At 44.3% G+C, this 23,581-nt stretch overlaps 1 protein-coding gene across 1 annotated transcript; it reads right to left on the bottom strand.

Annotated features, from left to right (window-relative positions):
• Positions 1 to 4,813: 4,813 nt before the first annotated feature.
• Positions 4,814 to 15,395, bottom strand: LOC306917721 (uncharacterized protein; the record flags this gene model as incomplete). The annotated part of the gene is made up of 5 exons (XM_079530622.1): positions 15,036 to 15,395; positions 13,086 to 13,178; positions 12,521 to 12,658; positions 8,450 to 9,018; positions 4,814 to 4,930 (listed from the first exon to the last, which is right to left on the bottom strand). The coding sequence occupies exons 1-5, from the start codon at positions 15,328 to 15,330 to the stop codon at positions 4,814 to 4,816; spliced, it is 1,212 nt and encodes a 403-aa protein (XP_079386748.1). The 5' UTR covers positions 15,331 to 15,395.
• Between the last annotated feature and the right edge of the window lie 8,186 nt (positions 15,396 to 23,581).

The raw sequence follows: 23,581 nt of genomic DNA, 5'->3' as shown, positions 1-23,581 counted from the left end.
TCTGCTGAATCCCTACTCCTAATAGCTATATCCACCTCGGAGGACAGTGGTCAAGACGGGCAGTGTCGGTAGGCCAATCAGAGGCAGGTGGGGCGTTACCATGCCTATGCTCGGACGCAAACGAGATTCACGCGTTCAAAATGGACCATTTAAAGATGGCGTCCACCACTATGCTGAAACAAATTAAATAAATATTATACTAATATCACTAATAAAGGTACAAACTTGATTGAATTTCACTTTCACATGAATTCCTGTCCAGGATATCTGAAAACAGAGATTACACACAAAAGAACCCAGGAAAAGTGTTTCTAGTGTCCTAAACATCATTCAAATAAGATCAGGTGGTGTCAGGGGTGAAGTGGCCTTTTAATTTTTTTTTTTATTATTTCTTAGTCATATAATTCAACATACAATTATTGTGTGTTTGTGTAATGGGATGATCAATTAATGAGCAATCCAAAAATATATGATGTAGTATTTGTTAAGGGAAATTTCAATGACTGATAGGATCAAATACGTGAGGTGTCTGTTTTTTCGATTACTTTTTTCATTTATTTTTAATAATTATTTTTTAATTGTTTATGGATCCTTGTTCTTCTCATTTCCCCTCCAAAAATATATTAAAAAAAGTAATCAAACTAACACGGTCATTAGAAAGACAACATGGATCCTGCAGTAACCACACTTATCAGGCAGCCTCTCTCAGAAGCAAAATAATCTACATCCTACTGACTGAGAAACAAATCTTCATAACAAAGATTCAACAATGGTTTTGAGGTTCGTTTTCTGCTGGAGGTGCCTGCCCTGGTTTGTGAACATCATGTGCAGTTATGAGTTCGATATAGGGTTGTCCCGATCAGATTACGTGATCAGAAATTGGGCCGATCACGTCATTTTCAAATGATCGGACTGGGAGCAAAGAAAAGATCTGGTGATCTGGACATCCCTAGTTCCATACTCAGTCTCATGTAAGGGACTTCAACCACCCTGCCCTGGACGACACAGACCACTGCAGTTATTGTCCAAGTGTCCTTGAGCAAGACTCCAAACCCCAAATTGCTCCCAGTGGTTGCCACCATTGGTGTGTGAATGTGTGAGGACACTGGCGTTGACTGTTCGCCGGCACGAGATTTGAACCAAGCGGTGATGCCTGTTGCAATGACCTTCAAGGTATCCTGCGTTACTAGTCCCCTATGACTACCATAGGCACCACTGGTACCAGCCAAATCACATTGCTTTTTTTGGAACTTTGAAGTTGTTCTTCTGCTCTTCATATGACCACCGCGCTCTGACTATAGGTGCGCTACCCATTCAAAACATATCAAAATAAATGTAGTGGGTCACACACACCAAGACTGCAGTTCAAAAAGTTTATTCCATATTTGAACAATTAAGGACAAACGTTTCGGCTATCCAGCCTTCATCAGTGTGATGATGGCTGATCTCATATGTTTCAAATAAAATAAACAATGTCCAACTGGACATTAAAAAATAAATAAAATAAAAAGTATGACCAGAGGGTAGGGATTAGGGATATCAAAAGCACAGGCAAAATAACACCCAGAAAATCCAATCCTGCATATTTACAATACATTGTGCAGCCCTACAAAATACTGTCAGATATCTTATCGTTTATGTTGGGCAGAAACCTTGTATCTCTGTATTTCAAATGTTTATGTTTTTTAGTAATGCCCTTCTTCCTCATGCTACTGTGTCACCCAAAAGTCGCAAGAATAGCCGGTCTACAAGTTAGTAGATAGGCCTTTTTTGGAAACATTTCACGATTATTGTGGCAAAAATGATTGCGATTAACTATATTATCGCGATAATACAAATATGCATACAACACCATTTTTGTTGTAACCACTTGAACCCCCAGCATCCCTAATCTGGGGAGGAACATTTGCCAAAAAATAGCAGATCTACAAGCTCACAATGCGTTGCGTTGCATTGCAACACGTTGTGAAGTTGTAGATCTGCTATGTTTTGACCTAATACTAATAATGTTTTAGTGTAGAGAGAAATACCAAATATACTCTTTACAGGTCTGTTTTATCAAGTATGGAAGGTTTTAAGTGCATGGCGTTGAAGTTGCAGCTCAACAAAAGTTAATAAGTGTATGACCGAGGACAATTTCACCATAAATGACAATCTCCACGATGGAGATGTTGTACTGTTGTGATATGGATAGTGTTCTATAAAAATATGAATATCGGATCGGGAAAAAAAATCGGTATCGGCAGATACTCAAAATCCAATGTTCGGAATCGGATTGGGAGCAAAAAAAAGAAAAAAGAAACAGGATCAGGAGGGACATCTCTAATTGCAACACAGGTTATTTTATTTAAATTTCCTGAACGGTATACAAGGTTTCCACCAAACGGGGACGTAACAAGAACGAGGTAAATAAATGGCACGTGTGTATACTGACTGGCAGAAGTGGGAATGAACGGCTGCGTAATTAAGATGTTGTTCCCTATGGCTTTTTAAGTTAACGGCGAAAAACGCGTTCCCTTCGAGTCTCGCATAGTGTGTGTAATACTGTAGGTAAAGAATTTTCCTCGATAAAAAGACAGTCTTTGGTAAAGGAACGCGTAGGTAGTTCATAATTTTGGCCTGCAGAGAGAGTAAATAAAAGGGACACATGGAAGACCTACCTACTGTAGTGCCGCGACTCTCGCCTCCCACGATCTTCAAATGCCTCCATCATATAGTCTCTAGTCTCTATGTATGTAGTATTCGGAGATTGTGGGATAGTTGTCTGGCTTCGCGAGACGAGTGGGCACCTAAACATTGTGGGCATCTCAATGTGAAATTGGCAATTCCCCCCCCCCCGCAATTCTTTTAAGAATTTGGACAATTTGTAAATTATATATGATTTGAACGTGCTTGAACATTTGACTTTGAAGGCCTAATGTGTCTACACTTCTACACAAAACCTGTAGCTAAACCAGTCAATTTGGGCACATTTAAGGAATTCATTTATGATGAATTCCTGTTCTGTCTATAGAAGTGTCTATTTGTACGTCTCTAAATGTTTTGATGATTTGAACATGGTGGACCCTATTGGAAACAAGTGTAATGCTTAATTGGGTCGTCCACTCACAGTTAACAGCCTTTGTATTGAGTTTGTGCTTGAAATGTACTGTAATTCTGCAAACTGTTAATAAATTCTTCAATCAATCAATCAATGATATTTAAAGGCTGTACTGTTATGTGTTCAAATCACGTACTTCAGACCATTTTCCAAAATTATTATTAGTATATTTTGGGAAACATTGGCAATTTAACGACGAGGCGCTCATACTTGTCAGGCCCCCACTCTTCCGTAAAAAATATAAATAAAATACAAATCCAGTCATCTGCTCATCGAGGGGGAACACAAAACAACACACACTTTCATCGTTTGAACACTAGGGGGAGGCACTGAGCCATGTTAAGTGTAGTAAACATCATGGGCCCACTGCAATGGCAACAGTATACTTTTTTAAAACCTTGATGACCTGTTTGTCCCTTGTCGCTACCCATCCACTAGAGTGTTTCTCAAAAGTTGGGGACCGGGGACCCTCAGGGTTCCTTGAGCGCTTTGCAAATGGTCTGTAACTCTGAGAGTGTACAAATACAACCGAATGGATCCTTACTTGTCTGCAACACTGAGAGCGTACAAATATAACCAAATGGACCATTACAGGTCTGTAACTCTGAGAGTGTACAAATGGAACCAAATGGACCCTTACGGGTCTGTAACTCTGAGAGTGTACAAATGGAACCAAATGGACCCTTACGGGTCTGTAACTCTGAGAGTGTACAAATGGAACCAAATGGATCCTTACGGGTCCATTACAGGTCCATATGCACTCTCTCAGAGTTACAGGGGCCCTTAAAAAAAACAAAACAAGTTTGGGTGTTAGATTGACAACAATATGGTGTCTGCACTGGGTGAGGGGGAGGAGGCGAAGAAGTTCCTTCTTTTGAGTCCAAAAATAGAAAAATGAAGGAGAATAAAAATAAATCCAGTGTTGGCACATTAAAGCAAAACTTAACTAACAGAAGACCTGCTTCTCACAGCATGAACGATTGGGTATGTTTGAAGTCCTGGGGCTGAGAGAGAGAGAGAGAGAGAGAGAGAGAGAGAGAGAGAGATTACATTGTGTTTAACTGTATTTGCACTGCAACAATGGTTTGAGTCACTTCTAAAGAACAACAGCAAATTTCGTTAGCAATTCATTGCACTTGGGTAAAGGTTAGTGCCAGTGCCACTGTCGGGTGGAGAAACCTTGTATGTCCAAAACGGTTACGTCTCAGGAAATGGATACAAAAAAAAGAAAAATGTGTTCCAATGAATCCAGTTCCAGAATTCCATGTTCTCTCTGTACCTTTCATTGGCAACCCGCTGGGTCCATTTTCTGCACCCGGTGCCATAATATGCAGTGGTGGAAAGAAGTACTCGCATGAGTAAAAGTATAAATACTGCAATATAGATATACTCTGATACAAGTAGCCGGGACGGGAGCGGGTGATGAGTGACAATTTTATTGGGAAGGTATTATTCTTCCGGTTTGAGGGAAAGGGAGTTCCAGATTGAGGGTTCCGGCCTGATGACTACAAAACAATGACTACAACATGATGTAACGTAAGTTATGTCTATAACTATGGATCTATGAGACCGAACGATGACCGTCACTACGGTCATAACAACGAATGATGTCCTCATCTTCCTCTTCTCGAGACCAATATATCAAAAATGTCATGCCCACAAAGTTGAACCCAAAAGCAGAGCCAAACACAGGAACCAAGTTAAAGTATTTATTCACAATAAGTGAATGGGAAGGTTGCATAAAACAAAACTGAAATGAATGCTAAGAAGAGCAGGCAGGGCAGGCGGCAGGCAGACAACAAGCAGGCGGATGAAAAGGAGAGCTGGGTTCTGGAGGAGAGGAGAAGAGCTTGAGTTGCAGGAAACACACAGGAGCAAAACACTAGGAATACTACGAACTAAGACTTGGAATACTACTAAACTATAACTTCACTACTAGGACGTAAACACTAGTTTAGAGACAAGCTACTACCATGAAAGGTTGTACAATGATCTGGCGATGAGGGGAGTGAAGACCAGGGTTTAAATACTGTCAGGGCTGAAGAGTTGATGGCCGGCACTGCCCGGCAGGTGTGTCAATTGAGTGCGATGAGGTGACCACAGACAGGTGTGCCAAGGCTGGAAGCTGGGAGGAAAGCCGACGCCCACACACAGCCACAGTATGGTAACACAGAGCCACATACTGTGACACGTATAAGTTATGCCCGGCTCCGCCTCCAGCCTCGAACGCCTCAGAACGTTCCGAGCGACAGGAGATAGTGACGGTCATCGTTCGGTCTCATAGATCCATAGTTATAGACATAACTTACGATCTATATCGACCTCACTCTGACCGTCACTACGGTCATAACAACGGATGACTTATACCAACCGGGTCGCGAGGAAAAGGGTACTCAGCCCCATCACCATCTCGCTGGGCAGCTGCAAGCAGGACGGTGGAACCCAGCGATAGCTGGGATTCCACGTTCAGTCTGTAGAACGTCGCAAATGTGCAAGGCACAGTCCATGAAGCCGCTGCACAAATGTCGTCCATGGACACTCCTCTTAGTGCAGCCCAAGAAGTGGCCACCCCCTTGTGGAGTGGGCCACCACATTCTCAGGGACCGACTGGCCTAGATCAACATAGGCCGCCGAGATTGTGTCCACAAGCCAATGCGACAGCCGTTGCTTGGACAAGGGAAGCTCCAACCTCTTGCCCCCATAGCAGACAAACAGCTGCGTGCCTGTGCCTCGTTTGGCCTGTGTGCGATCCATGTAAGCACAAAGTGCTCGGATTGGACACAATGTAGAAAGGCCCTCCAGTTTCCTGGGGGCCCAGAGCAGAACGCAATGCCGTAATCTCCAGCACTCGGTTCACCGTCTGCGGAGTAATCACTTTGGGCAGAAACGCCGGGTTAGGCCACAGCGACACCCCTGTGCTATCAGGTTTCCACCTCATGCAGTCTTGGCTGACTGAAAAGGCCTGCAGCCCTCTCGGTATAGGGCAAGTTGATGGCAGCATCACAGGGGTCCTCAATGTCCCGCCGCACATGGGCTCTGCCCAAACAAACGGGACATTCTCGGTGGCCATCACAGGGGTCCATGGCTGCCTGACAACAGCAGCAGACGTAGGGAGCCATAGTAGCTCAATTACCGCCCTACTCACAGTACGCGAATGCACCCGAGGGATATGCAGGAACCCCACCAGCTGCGAACAGCGCAGTATCAGGGGCCGCAATATACAAGGAAAACAACCCTACTCACCGTACGCACACGTACTTGAGGGAACAGAACGCAAAACCCAACCCGCTGCGAACAGTGTGGTAACAGGGGTAATAATATGCGAAACTTAAAACATCCACTCACTATACATAAACGTATGAGAGGGGATTAGCATAACGAAAAAGAAACCCTGCCAGCTGCGGACAGCGTAGCACCAGGGGTAGCAAATAGGAGTATGCAAAATTTTATAGCAATATTAACCAAAACCGTCTACTCACTATACGCGAACGTATGAGAGGGAATAATTAGCATAACAAAAAAACAACCCTGCCAGCTGCGGACAGCGTAGCACCAGGGGTAGCAAATAGCAGTATGCAAAAATGTATAACAATATTAGCCGAAAACGTCTACTCACCATACGCGCACGTATGAGAGGGAATAGCAGAATAGCAAGTAACAAAAACCAATCCCACCTGCTGCGCACAGCGGTCTGAGGGAATTCACGTGACTGAAGCAAACAGCTTCTTCCCACCTACTCACAATACACTCCGTATGGAGGGAGGACAAGTTAAAGAAAATATCACTTCAATTTTCTAGTAGAGTCACAGACTCTACTAGAAAATATACTAGTGTGGATAACTACATCGCATGCGAACCCACGCGGAATTGAAAGGAACACCCGACCTGAGGACGATTTAAAAAAAGGCTTCTAAATTCTAACAGTTTTCTGAAAAACCCATGTTTCTATGTCAGTGGTTCTCAACCTTTCCATATCAAGGACACCTGGAATTATCTGTATTTGGCCACAGACACCAATCTGAAAATATGTTGTTCCAGGGACCTCCCAGAAGCAAAGATTTGAGTTAAAAACGCTCTGAAAGAATATATATTCATAGATTTGCACCCACATTTTCACGATTTAAAAAAAATAGCAGATATACAAGCTCGTAGTGCGGCACTCGATGCTGCGCTATGAGCTTGTAGATATTCTATAGCTAAAGCATAATGCTTAAAACACCAAAAGGGGTTCCCGTTCAGAATGGGCTTGGCCAATACGATGGCAAATGTTCGATGCCAATAGGTAGCTAGTAGCCAAAAACCTCTGTTTCCGTATCATGGAGGAATAACTTCAGGAGGCGCCTCCTAGCGGACAGGGGTTTTCCGAAATCCCTCAAATCACTGAATATAGCTTTAAATGACGATGATAGTTAAATAGAATCGTAACTGTGATGCATATGTGGCTTTGTTATGGTCCAAAGGTACATTATAAGATGTAGCGGACACCCCTGATCTACACAAACCCAGCAGCTTGTGAGCACTTTACTGCACCATCATTTACTGCATATCAATGAACATAATTATTGCATGAATGTTAATGCATATGACTTGTTAAATACTGACAAATGTGGACACACACTGATGCTCATGTTGTACTACCAGTAACCTATGAGCTGGAGGGAATAATGCAAGATAAAGATAAAAATGAAATTCCATCAAGTTGAATAGAAAATAACATCCATACACAAGATGCAAATTAAACTCCATCACAAGAAACTATTAATGGGTATTTTATTCTGTCATGTTGATATTGTCAGAATACACATGTAATTCCTCTGCTTTTGCATCATTGTCATCCTAGGATTAGGATGATCCTAGGATGATCATTATGTCTTAAACTAAAGGCTTTTAGCCTGTATGAGTCTTCATGTGTCTTTTTAGATGACTTGCCAGAGTAAAGCCTGTACCACAAACTGTACAAGAGAATGGCCTTTCACCTGTATGAATCCTCATGTGTGTTTTTAGACTACCTGCCTGAGTAAAGCCTGTACCACAAACTGTACAAGACAATGGCTTTTTGCCTGTATGAATTCTCATGTGTCTTTTTAGACTACCCGCCTGAGTAAAGCCTGTACCACAAACTGTACAAGAGAATGGCCTTTCGCCTGTATGAATCCTCATGTGTGTTTTTAGATTACTTGTGTCAACACAGCCTGTACCACAAACTGTACAAGAGAATGGCTTTTCGCCTGTATGAATCATCATGTGTGTTTTTAGGTTACCCGCCTGAGCAAAGCCTGTACCACATACCGTACAAGAGAATGGCCTTTCGCCTGTATGAGTCATCATGTGTGTTTTTAGATGACCCACCTGAGTAAAGCCTGTATGAATCTTCATGTGTGATTTTAAAGTCCACTTTAGATTAAACATTTTTCCACATTCTGTACAATTAAAACTTTTCTTCCCTGTGTGACTCCTCATGGAGTCAGTTTGTTTCGGTGATTTCAGGTCCTTGGACAGCTTGCGCTGTCCTCCCACATTTTGTGTGTTTTGTGATTTCAGTGTGTTTAAAGCCGAGTGATCTCCCCTAGTCTCCCCCCACTCATCACTGTCTTCAGTAGCACATTCAGAACAGTGTGAAGAGAGGAGCTGGTTGTCAATGGTTGATTGTGATGTTCCACAGTCCTCTACATCAGCTTGTGTTTGCATGTGTACAGTTGAGGTGCCGGCCACAGGCTCTGTCTCTCTGTTTTCATCATCTTCTGCACTTTTCACTGCTAGTAATGTCAACACTGAACCACCAGCCTCTTCTGGTCTTTGAAGTAAGTCCTCTTGTTCCCCTTTCATCTCTGGAGCTTGTGGTTCCTCCTGGACCAGACTGGAGCTCCTCTCCTCTTCAGGTGGAACCTCCTCTTTACACACAAGGACGTGCAGAAAGTCTAGAAAAACAAAATAAAATGGTGTTATGCTATAGTAGGGTAGATAAAGTGCAAATTACAGGAGAATCGTTCACTTGCGGATACAAGCACCAACATTGGCACACATACTCCTTAGGGATTGCTCTTTTCATAAAACCATCTGGCCAAATCAAATTTCAAGATGGCGGCCATTTTTCAAGATGGCCACCATTGAATATACAGTAATATTGCATTTCGCAATAAAATCCCATAAACTTGTCCTATTTGAATGATCTTGGTGTCAAATCATAATTTTTTTCACTATAATCCAAATTTGTACCCATAATCATATACGTACTCACTGGCTTCCTTGTACCATATATCAGTCCCGGAATCCTAATATTCTGCTAAATTAGAGTTATGTCTGACTTGGGTAAAATGGATGGTATAGTCTATATCTTAGTATTGTTAGAGGTTTGTAATATTAATAATAATAACTTGGATTTATATAGCACCTTTCAAGAAACCCAAGGACACTTTACAAAACAAAAAACAAAACAAACAAACTAGTTGCATACACACATACTATGTGTGTATGTGTGTGTGTGTGTGTGTGTGTGTGTGTGTGTGTGGGGGGGGGGGGGGGTAATGTAGTAGCTCAACAGAGCGGATGTCAATGTACAGCCAGGGTACACTGGTGGCACCGCTGCTGTGAAACTCAGCAGGGGGTTCAGTATCAGCTGAGTGATTAGTTTGGTGTAACTAAATAATGACGTCAGTGTCCCAAATGTTGTCTAATAAGCCAGTTAACTAGTGTATGTGTACTATGTAGTTTACTATGTACGTACTAGGACCAAAGGCCCTGCAAAATATTCAAAAGGGACAACCAGATTAGCTTGTAGAGTGGCTATTTTCGGTGCGGGACCCCGTGATATGACAAAGGATACATTTGGCTTTACACTTCAGGCTTATTTTGTGTTATGGCAGCGTTGCTCGCTGAAAGTATCTGACCTACAAGCAAGCTCACAGTGCATTGTGATGAGACACGCTGTGGACTTTATCTTTCAGCAGAGTGACACTGTCGTCAGAACTTCTTCAGTACTGTCATGACTGTCCTTTTAGGTAAGGCAACAAAGGTGTAAGAACGAGACGCCATATTATCGATTGTAGCATATTTGTCATTTACACTTAAACGCCTCGTTTTGAATGTTGATATGGCACTGCACTAGTATAGCCTTTGTGTTATTGACATGTTTGTGGTCTGGCGGCTGGGGTTTTGTGATGTTATCTTTGATGTTTCAAAAAACACTGCTTGCAAATTATGACTCATGAATTCACACCTGATTGCGTTCCTTTAAAGCTGCTATAAGCAATATTTCTCAATTTTAATGACATTATTCTTTTTGGTATTCAGACAGCCAGCAATGAGTAAAACACTTCCAAAAATAATCGGCATTCAAAGACTTTTCTAGAAGCTTTGTCATTGGTCGAAATGACTAACCAATCAGGACAGGCAAATCGACCAATGACAAAGCTTCTAGTACAATATTTGAATGCAGATTGCGGCCCCTATATGTGTCAGAGACATTTTTGGGGGGAGAGTTTCACCCATTGCTGGCTGTCTGAATACCAAACAAATAAATAAAAAAGGTCATTAAAATGTTGACATATTGCAGCTTTAAAGCGCAAATAGCATTTTAAAACTGCTATTTAATATCATATTGTCTATGTCCCTCAAAGCTATTTCTAATGGTTTGAGCCTCAATCACCACTCTGATATAACCAGTCCTTGTCATTTATTTCTGGACTTTGAAAGCAGTTTTAGCTGCAGTACCACAATGTCCTGAGGTGGTGGGGTGCTGATATGCAGATTATTTAATATTTGAGTCATTATAATACTGATGCTAGATAAAACCAGGCTTGTTTCCATTCCATGCCAACTTGGAAAATCAACAATGGTGGACATTGTAAACAAAGTGGAAATGCAAATTTGGAACTAAAGACTGAAGAAGAGGAGGAATTATACAAAGTAGGGTGACATTGATCACGATGAGGACAAAATCAGTTTAGCTGTTCCTGAGAGCAATTTCCATTAAAGCACCTACTGTATATGATATGAAAGCCTGATTGTTCACAATTGGTTATTTGTGGGGATAGAAAACACATATGGGAGCCCCAAAAACACAAAATAAATTGAAAAAGTTGAATTTTATGTTATAGGTCCTTTGAGTAGCCTACCACACCGGGGGTGAGCATGTTTTTAGGGGCTTGCGTTCTTGTATTCTTGCGTTCTTGTTATCGGACGCTACAAACCCTCCCGAATGCTCAGATCAGCCAATGCAGGGAAGCTGGAAGTACATTCACTAATAACACCGGGACAGCGCTCCACGTGTCCCAAAGTCTTCTCACTTCTGGCCAGTAGAAAGACCTTTCATTATACCACGTAATCAAATCAAACTTTACCATGCCATGTTCAGTTGAAAGGAGCAGTCACTAGTTGTTTTAAGTGCTAAAATAATTGTCCCCATCAGGTGAAAATAAAATTTATATTCAATATAAAATCATTGGAAAAGGGAATTAAGTCAAAAAGTAAAACAAATAAAACATGGCATAAACTTTGACATAGTAGTTTGTGTGGAAATATCCATGATATTGATATTGTTCAATAATGAAGGTACTATACCAGAGTTGACTCGACAAGAGGTCACCATTACTGCTGGCAAAGCAAGTTAACAGGAAGGTGTGAAATGTGACACCTCCGCCTCCCAAGGGAAGGGAGAGGATGTCAGTGCCAGAACCACTAGTAAGTTCCACCAGCAAACTGCTTCTCCCATGCCTCATGTCAAAGCACATGTCAGTTGTAATACTTCCTGGTCTTAAACCAACCACAGGAAGGAGCTCAGCAGCCAATTGATGCCAAGCTGGTTTAAGACCGGCCCACAAGGCGGGCTCCACTAAACAGAGTTTTTATAAACCCTGCGAGGATTCTAGTAGCTCAGATTCTAGTAACATCAACAAGGGTCCACACCTCGTGCCAACCGTACGATGAACAACACAACTCACATTAGACCAATGGTAATTATTGATACATAATGCAAACTATTAATAATCAATGAATAATGTGTTATCCATGTGTTGTGTAAACCTGCCTGTAATCGACGAATGTATGTGTATTTCTGTCTCATTCATGCAGGTTATTTACCTAACTAACTAACTAACTAACTAAACTAACCAAACGTCTAACCTAAACTGGGTTAAAACTAACCCTTAAACCAATCCTAGATAATTAGTTCATGTGTTTAAATGTATGTTTGTTAAACGACAATAAAAGTATAAAAGACACTTGAGTTATATTATTTAGACAGTTTGAGTAAAGACATTACTCTTTGTGCAGTTGTGACCCTTTCAGTAGGGGTAGCTATGAACCACGATGCTATCAACTTAGCAAATTAAATCGTAGATAGCTAAAATCTGAACAGTTTGAATGCTGTATTTTTTATGCAGTATTTTTGAATTTGAAAAATGTCAACAGTCATTGACCCACCAGCCTCTTCTGGTCTTCGAAGTAGTTCCTCTTGTTCGTCTTTAATCTGTGGCGGTTGTGGTTCCTCCTGGACCAGACTGGAGCTGCTCTCCTCTTCAGGTGGAACCTCCTCTTTACACACAGTAACATGCAGAAAGTCTAGGAAAAATACAAAGAGACTATATAAAGTAGTGGTTGTGGTAGTGGTTGGAAAATGTATCAACAGATGACTCTTTGGCCACATTTTCCAAAATTGAACTTTGATGAAGCGCTGACTGCAGTCTGTACTGTATGGCTGTTTGTTTACATTGTAGCGTTCTCTTAGAAGATGTGAGACTAGCTGAATGTTAGGTCAGTGAGTCTTCTAATACTGAAATAGAATTAACTGCAAAGCTTCAGTGAACCCATTAATACTTTCACTGCCAAACCATCGTCCCATTCACAATACATTTTGGTCAATGCATCAATGTAGTCACATTGTTAATGCTAAAATCGATGACCGAGTCATATCGGTTCATCTTTACACTCTCAGTACAGACCCACTTTCACCAATAAAACAAATAAAGATGGAGTGATTTAAACTTACTATGATCCAGGTGGTCTTCAGGTTCCTGTTTAATAGAAACAGTCGTGGCTGGAGAACTGATCTTCACTTGCAGACTGGACTCCACACACTGGTCTGGAATGAAGAAATATAATAAACACTTTAATAAAGACTTTGATGTGACATTAATAACAACTTTAATGATAAGGCTGTTCATGTGTCATGAACAGCCTTGTCGAATAAGGACTAGACTATATAGAGACTAAAGGACTAATATATGTATCATATTAAACTTTATAAACAGCATAACACTCCTGTAGAATACTGAACCAATTAATTCATGTGAACCAGAATGTTTTTTGTTTTGTTTTTTAAAGTAAAAAAATGAAAGAACAAACTGAAAGAACATCTAGCAAGCAGTATCTTTCATTGCACATTTGAAACAGCCAATCAGTTTGATAACTGATTAATGATCCTGAAATAGATAACACAAGTATACTATTGTTGCTATCAGGTGGAAACCTCTTATTATGTCCAAAACTGTTATCTTTCACACTTATAATAAGTAGAAAAAATGTCAGATCAAAAGCTTGTAGATACTTTGGTTACTTTTGGGTGACACTGTAGTATGATGAATTAGGACATAAATTTTAAAAAAAACATAAAAGGGTAAATTTTTGGAGAGAGAGCGGGTGCTGTTTTTAACCGGCAGCACACGTCAGGAGCCATGGGTGAATTTTAACCAGCGTCTCCGACAACCTACCCCAAACCCTAACCTCACAGGGAAGACACAGTAGGTGTCGGGAGCCGCGGCTGTTATCGGCAGTTGCGGAGTCACCGCAGAACGGACCGACACTGCCGGAATGATACCGCCACGGAACTGGAGTGGTAGTGGAGTGTCATAATCCCTCCACCTTCCCCGGCAGGTGCTGCCCCTCCCCCCGGCAGTCTGATCGCTGGTGTGGGAGAATGCACTCGCTCCTTCTGAATTATGGAGCTACAAGGTTTCTCTGCCCGACAGCAACGACAAAAAAGTAAACGCAGCTGCTTTAATAGAACAGTGAGAATCATGTAGATCTCAGGATTCACATGGAAACGGTGAGTTGCCTCACGGAACGGAGACCAGATGTCTCCCTTTGCGTGACAGTCCCTCATTTCCGGCAGCGGTGGCCGAACGGATTGCGGAACGGTCTTGATACCGGAAGGTCGCCAGTTCGAATCAGCGGTCCGACACGTTAAAATTACCACTGCTGAAGTGCCCTTGAACAAGGCATTGAACCACTACGATGAAATGTTCTATGAGCAGGGCCTGGCTGGAAACAAGTTCTTGAGCTTAGCCCAGATACCCTGGGTAAATATAGTAATCATTTCATTTCATTTCCAAGACTTTTCAAGCGTCCCACAAATTGAGACCACATTGTGACTGACAAGCATCAATGTTCAAAATGCCCCAGTTAGTCCCCTAATAATAATAGTTGGCTCTCTGTTGTAAAGCTCTTGTCTCTTTTTTCCTGATAACCTTGAGATAACATGAGAAATATCACCTAGGCTACAGTTACAGTACCAAGTCGGCCATACCACTTATGACCACATTTAAAACAAAATGTGAGGCGCCAGCGGGGTTTAATAACAAAATTATAGGCAATATTAGGCACACCAGGCACACACACACACATGCACACACACGTATTATTCTAAATTGTAAAATTCTAAATTGTTAACTTTATAACACAATATTTAACAATAAAGAACTTGAAGCTACTGGGAAATGTAGTTCAGTTAGCTTAATGCTACCTGTAGCTAAGCTGGTGTTGTTCAGAGTTTACTAAACTGCAACCTGTGTAGTTTGGTGTCGTTTGTTTATTACAGATTCCCATTAGTCCTCACTACAGTGAAGACTACTCTTCCTGGGGTCCAAACACTCATATAATCAAATTAAAACATAATACAATGGAATTCTGCCATTACATGTGTGTAACACACATAGGCTACCTGCAGTGTGTAGATCGATGTCCATATCAACATCAATGTCCAGCACTTTGTTTTGTTTCTCCAGCAGAGTTTCTAGTGTCTCCAGCTCTCTCTCGAAGAGGTTGCACATAACCTGAGCGGCCAAACTGAGGCACTCCAACACAAACACTCTGACATCAAGCTTCACACAACAAACATCAGCACCACCACTCTGCTGCTGTTTGTCCAAAACACACACTATGTCCTCTCCCACCCACGTCATGTGTTCATGTATCTTCAGCCGTACAGACTCCATTTGACACGTTTTGACCTCCATTATGGCTATGTTGTTTTTAGCAGCACTCTGTTTATTTCACACCAAGATGAAAACAACCAGAGCTAAACAAGTAGCACTGTTCTTTTGGCAAATCTAGTGAGCAAATATAAGACTTCCGGTGGACGATCTCTTCAAAATAAGAGTACCCTCTAGAGTATTGAAAAAAAGTTTAATTTGCACATTAAAACTACAAATGAAGCATTTAAATGATGCTATATGATGCTATAAGACACACATTATGTTTCTGTGTAAAAATAAGTAATTAAAAAGTTATCTAAATGGATAAAAGACGGAGCCAAGGCTGCTACACGCACAACCCTGCTTCCGGGTCAAAGTGTTTCACGCATGCGCAATAAACGAGCCACGCAGTGTTGCCTTAATGTCTTTCGCTCCCTGGTGGTGGAGGTCTGTCACTAAATGATAATGATCTATATGTAACAGGGGTTGCGTTTTGCAACTGCCTTCAAATCCCACTATAGATTTTCCATGGGGTTCAAGTCAGTAGACTGTGATGACCACTGTGGAATAGTGGAGAAATAGACAATCTACAACCTCACAGCGAGTTGTGATGTGACACACTTTGAGCTTGTAGATCAGCTATTTTCACATGTTTGAAAACAAATATATAGGCTATATATATTTGACAATGAGCAATGCATTGATATTAAAATGAAAAAGTACTTTGTAATTTTGAATTTTGAATTATTGAGTATGCATACTTTATCCACCACTGATGACTGTGAACCAAATCAGGTAATCTAGTCAGGTTCCCAAATGCCAAAAAGGTGATGCCTGATGGGATTCTTGAGGAAAGCTACTTAATGTGTTGTTTCTATATGATTAATTTTGATCTGCTGAATCCATTTCCGCTTTATGCCGAGTGATACGACACACCGTTTAGTCATAAATTGCGCAAGTAGCATAATTAATCACTATAAAAACTGGAAATGGCTATAATTTTGATAAATAATTGTACATAATGTGTTTCTATATGATTTTTATGTGCTGAATCCATTTCTGCCATATGCCGAGTGATACGAGTCACCGTTTCGTCAGCAATTGAGTAATTAGCATACATTTGTATGTGCTGAATCCAATTCTGACATATGCCAAGTGATACGAGTCACCGTTTCGTCAGCAATTGAGTAACTAACTACCATAATGAATCACTATAAAAACTGGAAATGGCTATAATTCTGACACATAATTGTACATTATGTGTTGTTTCTATATGATTTTTATGTGCTGAATCCATTTCTGCCGTATGCCGAGTGATACGACTCAGTCACCATTTCGTCAGAAATTGAGTAATTACCATAATTAATTACTAAAACTGGAAATTGGCTATAATTCTGATACCTTGTACTTAATTTGTTGTTTCTATATGATTTGTATGTGCTAGATCCACATGCTGCACATATGTGCAGCATATGTGCGTGCGTGCGTGCGTGTGTGTAGGGATCAGGCACCATCTTCCTCAGGAGAACCAAAAGCCTACTCGATGATTCATGCTCCTACAAACACGAGAACTATTCTCCATCAGCAACCATCAATCATGCTACTCATATGTGTGCCATGGGCAAGTGCACACGCACGCACGCACGCACGCACGCACACACACACACACACACATGTACACACACTACACACACTACACACAACACACACACACTATTAAAGATGGAGTGCCGTGCCGTGAAGTAGAGCCCTAATAATAATAATATCTGGGACTTATATAGCGCTTTTCTAATAAATAAAAGACACTTTACATGTGTGGGGGCCGGGGGGGGGACATGATAAAATGACAACTTTATTAGAAAAATAAGTAAAATAAGAATAAAACCAATAAAAAACAGCACATGTAACAAGTTATAAACACATTAGCTAGGGAATGCTATTCTGAACAGGTGAGTTTTCAGTGCGGTTTTGTGTGAGGGGGCATCTCGGGTGTGTTTGGGGAGGGCATTCCAGAGGGTAGTGGCGGCCACAGAGAAGGCCCTGTCGCCCCAGGTTTTGAGCCTGATCTTCTTGAGGATCACAAGGAGGCCGGCATCGCTGGACCTGAGGGAGCGGGATGGTGCGTGTGGCTCGAGGAGGGCGGAGAGGTAGGGGGGAGCCAGGTTGTGCAGTGACTTGTAGGTGGTGAGAAGTGCTTTGAATTCAATTCTGTGTTTGATGGGGAGCCAGTGGAGGTCACAGAGGACTGGAGTGATATGGTCTCTGGAGCGGGTGAGGTGAGGTGAGCAGGCGGGGAGCTGAGTTTTGGACGTATTGTAGTTTGTTGAGGGTTTTTGCATAGAGGATGCTGTTGCAGTAGTCCAGTCGGGATGAGATGAAGGCGTGAATGAGGGTTTCGGCAGATGAGGGTGTCAGGGAGGGGCGGAGACGGGCGGTGTTTTTGAGGTGAAAGAATGCTGTTTTAGTGATGTGGTTTACATGGGGGAGGAATGAGAGGGTAGGGTCGAAGATGACACCTAGGTTGCGGATGCGTGTGGAGGTAGTGACAAGGGAGCCGTCGATGGTGAGTGAGAAGTCCTGGGTGGAGCGGGTGAGGGAGTCGGGGGCCGATGATGATTATTTCAGATTTGCTACAGTTGAGTTTTAGGAAGTTTTGTTGCATCCAGGTTTTTATGTCTGTGAGGCAGGTAGTGAGGGTGGAGTGGGTGGAAGAGAACATCCATCTAGGAGTGCAACGGTTAATCCAACTAATACAGTGGTTTTCAAAGCTTTTTCATATGAAGGCCCATAATTTTTTCAGCTTTTGAGCCACGGATTACCATTTGATGACATTAGATTTGCATTTTGTTATCGTTGGATAGGATTTTGTCCACAATTCCATTCTCCAATTATGTAGACTTTCTTGTAAATTAAGTAATGCAGATGTTTAACAAACATTTGAGAGCATAAATCGAAACCAAATTGCTTTCATCTTACACTCTCAAAAGTTAAAGAACTAATAAGGGTCCATTCCGTTACAAACTCTCCATCATTTAGCTGGGGACCACCTAGAACCCCCTCAAGGACCACTGGTGGTCCCCGGACCACTGGTTGAAAACCACTGAACTATTACATTTAAATTATTATGAGAAATAATTGTTAATCATTAAGTTGACACATCAACCGATTATTAATCAATCCCTATTTTGGAAATGTCAGTATACATCTTCCCAATGAAAAAAAAAAAAAAGAATGAAAAAAAAATCTAAAACTCGTACAAGGCAGAGTTCGATGCGTTTTGAGCTTGTAGATTAGCTATTTTAACAAGTCGCACACAACAACTTAGTATAACAGGGCGATGTCGTTAATCAATTTGAGAAATAAAAACAATCCCTGAGCTACGGCTCGGAATTGGTTAGTGGTTAATTTAATAATTTGTTAATATTAATGTTAAATTAAATGTTATTAAATGAGTTCTAATAAACTAACAGTGCCTGAAGAAAAGAGACTGTTTGTTCACCATTGTGCAAAGGGAAAATAGTAATAAAAGATAGATAAAGTGGGTTGTACCGGAAGAAGTGTTCCCCTGTGACTGCTGGTTTTCCAGAGAAAGGGCGCTTTCACACCCAAAACTAATTGTGCTGACCATGGTAGTGCTGTGCTTAACTGACCAACCAACTTGCCTGATCTCAACCTCATAGAAAATGTGTTATTTTAATTATTAGTAGTTCTCTATCGTATCAGAGACCATCTCTCCACCCAACATATTTCATATGTAAGGGGAATGTCCCCACTTCACTTGTGACGTGGATATCTCTTTAAGACACACCAGTTGTACTGGCACGCACGGGTATATAAGGCCCAGGTGTGCGTGATTACACTGATTTTTTGATCTCCACTAGTCACCAGACAGACATGGCGTCTCGACAGCAGAGAAGCTAACAGCTACATACAGCAGATTCTTCTGAATTATTGGTTTCTGTTTTCTTTTCTTTAAAAATACTTAATTTAAATGAATACGGGTTGGAATAGAGACCGGATAGACCCACCGCAGGTTGCGGGTAGAGGGCCGGCGTGACATTCGCCCCTCTCAGGGTTGTCTCATTCAATTCAACTCGTTTGTAATCTGACAGGGTAACCAGCCAAAAAAACACCATTACAGGCGTATTGTTGACTGTCTGTCGACCTCCGGGGAGGGACACAGCAGGACAAGCGGCTCGGTAACCCTTGCTAAAGGCAGCGGAATAGAGCTCTATACGGGTGTATTGTTGGCGTAGCGTCAATTCACGCATCCGTGGGGCATATTCCGTGGGCTGGAGTTGACCTGCGGTGGCGCAGCGAAACAACAGTCCTGCCAGGCCAGCATTGAACACAGCACAACACAGTCGTATTGTCGCCGGGGCGACTTCCGCGTCTGTAGCGCTGTTACTTTGCTCGCCTCGTGAGAGAGAGCTCGCTTGAGTGTATTGCGGCCATAAAACCGTTCACGCACTCCGGCGTAGACTACGTGGTGGAACCCGTGCGGACGGTGGAAGCCACGGAGCAAGCGTATCCTCCGAAATTTCCCAAAACAAACTCCACACAGCAGTGTGGACAGATAGCAGTGACGCGCAGGGAATCCCGGGTGACGTCACGGAGCCCAGGGTAGCCGTTCCTACTACACTGAAGTCCCCCCCCCCCAAACGGTGGAAAACACAGCTACGCTGTGTGTAGACACACACATATATATATATATATATACATATGTGTATATATACGTGTAGATATATATATATATAGAGAGAGAGAGTTGTGTGCATATAAGTAATAGGCACATAGCATATATATATATATATATATATATACTATACTATAAAAATATATATAGTCAATTAATTGATTCATATATTTATATATATATATACACAAAAAAAATGGAATGGAACCAGTAGGCTCCTGTGTCAAATGTGGGGTGCGTATGCCCCCAGAGGACGGCCATGAGGAGTGTGTGTCCTGTCTAGGCCCTGCTCATGCTATGACAGCACAGGGGGACCCTACCTCCTGTATGAACTGCTTTATTCTGCCAGCCAGAGCCAGAGAGGCTAGGTGCCTCTTGTTTAAAAGACAGAGAGGAAAGAGCACAGCAGTGTCCCTACCTGCCCAACAGGTTAAGCGTCCCAGAGGGGAAGGGCTGGGGGGGCCGAGCTCCGCCCCTTTAAGCTTCACCACTCAGCCAGTTGAAGACTGGCCTGAAGACGACGAAAATAACTACGACGATGACGACCTAGAGGTCGACGTCGAGGAATTTCAGGAGGAGGAGCCCCTGGCCTCCGCTCAGCTACAGGCCGAGCCAGGAGAGGAAGAGAGCAGTGAGCGCCCTGCCATGATCATTATGGGGCTGGTAGAAAGGGCATCGAAGGCCCTGGGGGTCGTTGCCAAACCGGGTGGGACAGCCCCTGTCCCCTCGCTCTTTGATGATGAGGGGGAGACTACAAGGGCCCCCTTCTCAGTACCTATCCTCGATGACTTTGAGAAGTTGGTTCAGGGACAGTGGAAGGATCCCAACATGCCCCTCCGCCTCACCAGGGTGGGCAAACTGCTCTCTACCACCGAGAGTCCGGAGAACATCGGCTGTGGCGAGCAGCTGCCCAATGTGGACGGGGCCTTGGCCGCTTTAATCCTGCCCTCCAATTCTGTGCTGGGCGTAGCAGGTACCCCCAGCCGAAACTGTAAAATAATGGACAATTTACTGACTAGGATGCATAGGGCCATGGCTGCCCAGGCGAAATTAGCCAACACAGGGGCCATCTTGTCGCTATATCAGCGCAAGCTCATGCGGGACATAGGCAACGAGATTAGCCCAGACCTTCTGGTAGAGCTGAGGCATCTCGCCAACATACTCCCCAAACTGTTCAGAGAACAGGGGGTGGCAGCGGGCAAAGCCATGGCAGTCTTCTGGCAAGTAAGGCGCCATCTACTGCTATCCCAGTCTGGGAAACTGCCGAAGGAGGACCGAGAGTGTCTGAGGAAGCTGCCCATCGAGCCATTTTCCCTGTTTGGCCAAACGGCCAGCGACCGGCTGCAGCAAGCTCAGGAGGCACGTAAATGTGCACAGGAGGCATCTCGTGCCTACGGCCACCGCAGGGGTGTGTATAGGCCACCAGCAGCCGCTAGTAGCACAGCACAGGCTAAGGGCCATCAGCGACCCGCTGAGGACTTGAGAACCTTTCTGGACGCCGCCAGGCAGACTAATAGAAAGCGCGGTGGTCGGCGCGGTGGCGGAGGTCGGGGCCGAGCCCCCCGACGGCCACCGCCTTCTTCCTGACGCCAGCCGGGACCCGGCTCACCACCTGGTCCCTGCAGCCCGTCACAGAGCCTGGGTAGCTCTTGCCGCGGACCCCTGGGTGGTCTCCACCATGACCCGGGGCTACCGGCTTCAGTTTGCCCGGACTCCCCCCCTCACGAGATCGGGGATGGTCACATCTGTGTTCGACTCCCATCACATGGGGGTACTACGGGCGGAGGTCTCTACCCTCCTGGCAAAGAGAGTGATCAGGGAGGTAGAGCCAGAGGATCAGCGGGCTGGGTTCTACTCCCGCTATTTTCTCACCCCCAAGAAGGATGGGAACCTCAGATCAATACTGGACCTCAGGGGCCTGAACCAGTTTCTTCGGCCTCTGAGGTTCAAGATGCTGACAATTCCCAGAGTGAAGCAGGCGATCCGGGCAGGCGACTGGTTCGCCACAATAGACCTCAAGGACGCCTATTTTCAAATCCCCATATGGCACGGGCACTGGCGCTTCCTGAGATTCAACTTCGAAGACAAGACATACGAATTCTGCGTCCTCCCCTTCGGGATCTCGCTAGCCCCGCGCACCTTTACGAGGTGCATGGACGCAGTCCTGGGGCCTCTCCGGCGAGAAGGACTCAGAATTCTGAATTATCTCGACGATTGGCTTGTTTGCGCCAAGTCACAGGAGATATGTCACCGCCACGTAACCCGACTCCTGGAGCACATTCAGGGTCTAGGGCTACGTCTCAATCACGAGAAGAGCAGGTTAGAGCCATGCCAGGCTGTGCAGTTCCTCGGCATGGTTGTGGACTCCAGACTCGCCACTGTGTCCCTGACAGAGGGGCGACAGCAGGCTCTCATGGCCTGTCTCTCCCTCTTCTCCCCGGGAGACAGAGTCACCTGGAGAATGTGCCTGCGAGTCTTGGGACTGATGGCAGCGACAGTCCAAATAGTTCCTTTGGCCCTCCTCTATATGCGCCCGGCACAGAGGTACCTCCTCGGCCTGGGGCTGCATCCACAGCGACAGCTGCAGGCCAAGGTGCAAGTCACCCGCAGGCTGCAGTCAGCACTTCGCTGGTGGAAATGCCCAGGCAATCTGGCCAGAGGGAGCAGGCTGGGCCCAGTGACGCGGCGCCTGCTAGTGTCAGCAGACGCGTCCCTGGGCGGCTGGGGGGCGGTGCACCAGGGCGCAGGAATCGGGGGCCGCTGGAGCGGTCAGTGGACTTCCCAGCACATCAACGTCCTGGAGCTGAAAGCAGCCCAACTCGCTCTACAGGGGTTCCTGCATCACCTACAAGGCCACCACGTGCTGCTGAGGACAGACAGCATGGTAGCAGCAGCTTATATCAACAGGCAGGGAGGCCTCGGCTCCCCTCGCCTCTGCAGACTTGCACACAACCTGTGGGAGTGGGCATTCCCTCGCCTGCTGTCCCTCAGAGCAATACAGGTGCCGGGACTGGACAATCAGGCAGCGGATTGCCTGTCCAGAGACGGCCCGAGCCCGGGGGAGTGGAGACTCCACCCAGAGGTGGTGGCAGAGATCGGGTGCCGCTTTGGGGCACCAGTAGCAGACCTGTTCGCATCCAGAGAATCGACTCACTGCACCCTGTTCTCCTCCATAGGAAGGGACAGCCCTCCCCTCGGCACGGACGCCTTGGCCCAGAGATGGCCCCAAGGCCTACTATATGCTTTTCCCCCCTTCGGCCTCCTCCCTCCCCTCCTACAGAGAGTGCGGGAGGAGGAAGTTCAGATGGTCCTGATAGCCCCACACTGGCCTCACATGGTCTGGTTCTCAGACATCCCGTCACTGGTCTGCGGGAAACCGTGGGAGCTCCCAACCCGGAGGGATCTGCTCTCACAAGCTCAGGGGACTCTGTTCCACCCCTTCCCCCAAGGACTTCGGCTTTGGGCCTGGCCCCTGAGAGGGCCGGCTTCCTAGCAATGGGCTTGCCGCACACAGTGGTGCGGACTCTGCAGGGAGCAAGGGCACCATCAACCAGGGCTGCATACTCGTACAGGTGGAGGATGTTCGAGTTGTGGTGT

This window comes from Electrona antarctica (assembly GCF_951216825.1).
Source record: "Electrona antarctica genome assembly, contig: SUPER_24_unloc_2, whole genome shotgun sequence".
Taxonomy (NCBI): Eukaryota; Metazoa; Chordata; class Actinopteri; order Myctophiformes; family Myctophidae; genus Electrona; species Electrona antarctica.
Note: the sequence above shows the minus strand (reverse complement) of the source record. Positions and strands in the feature narration are given on the sequence as shown.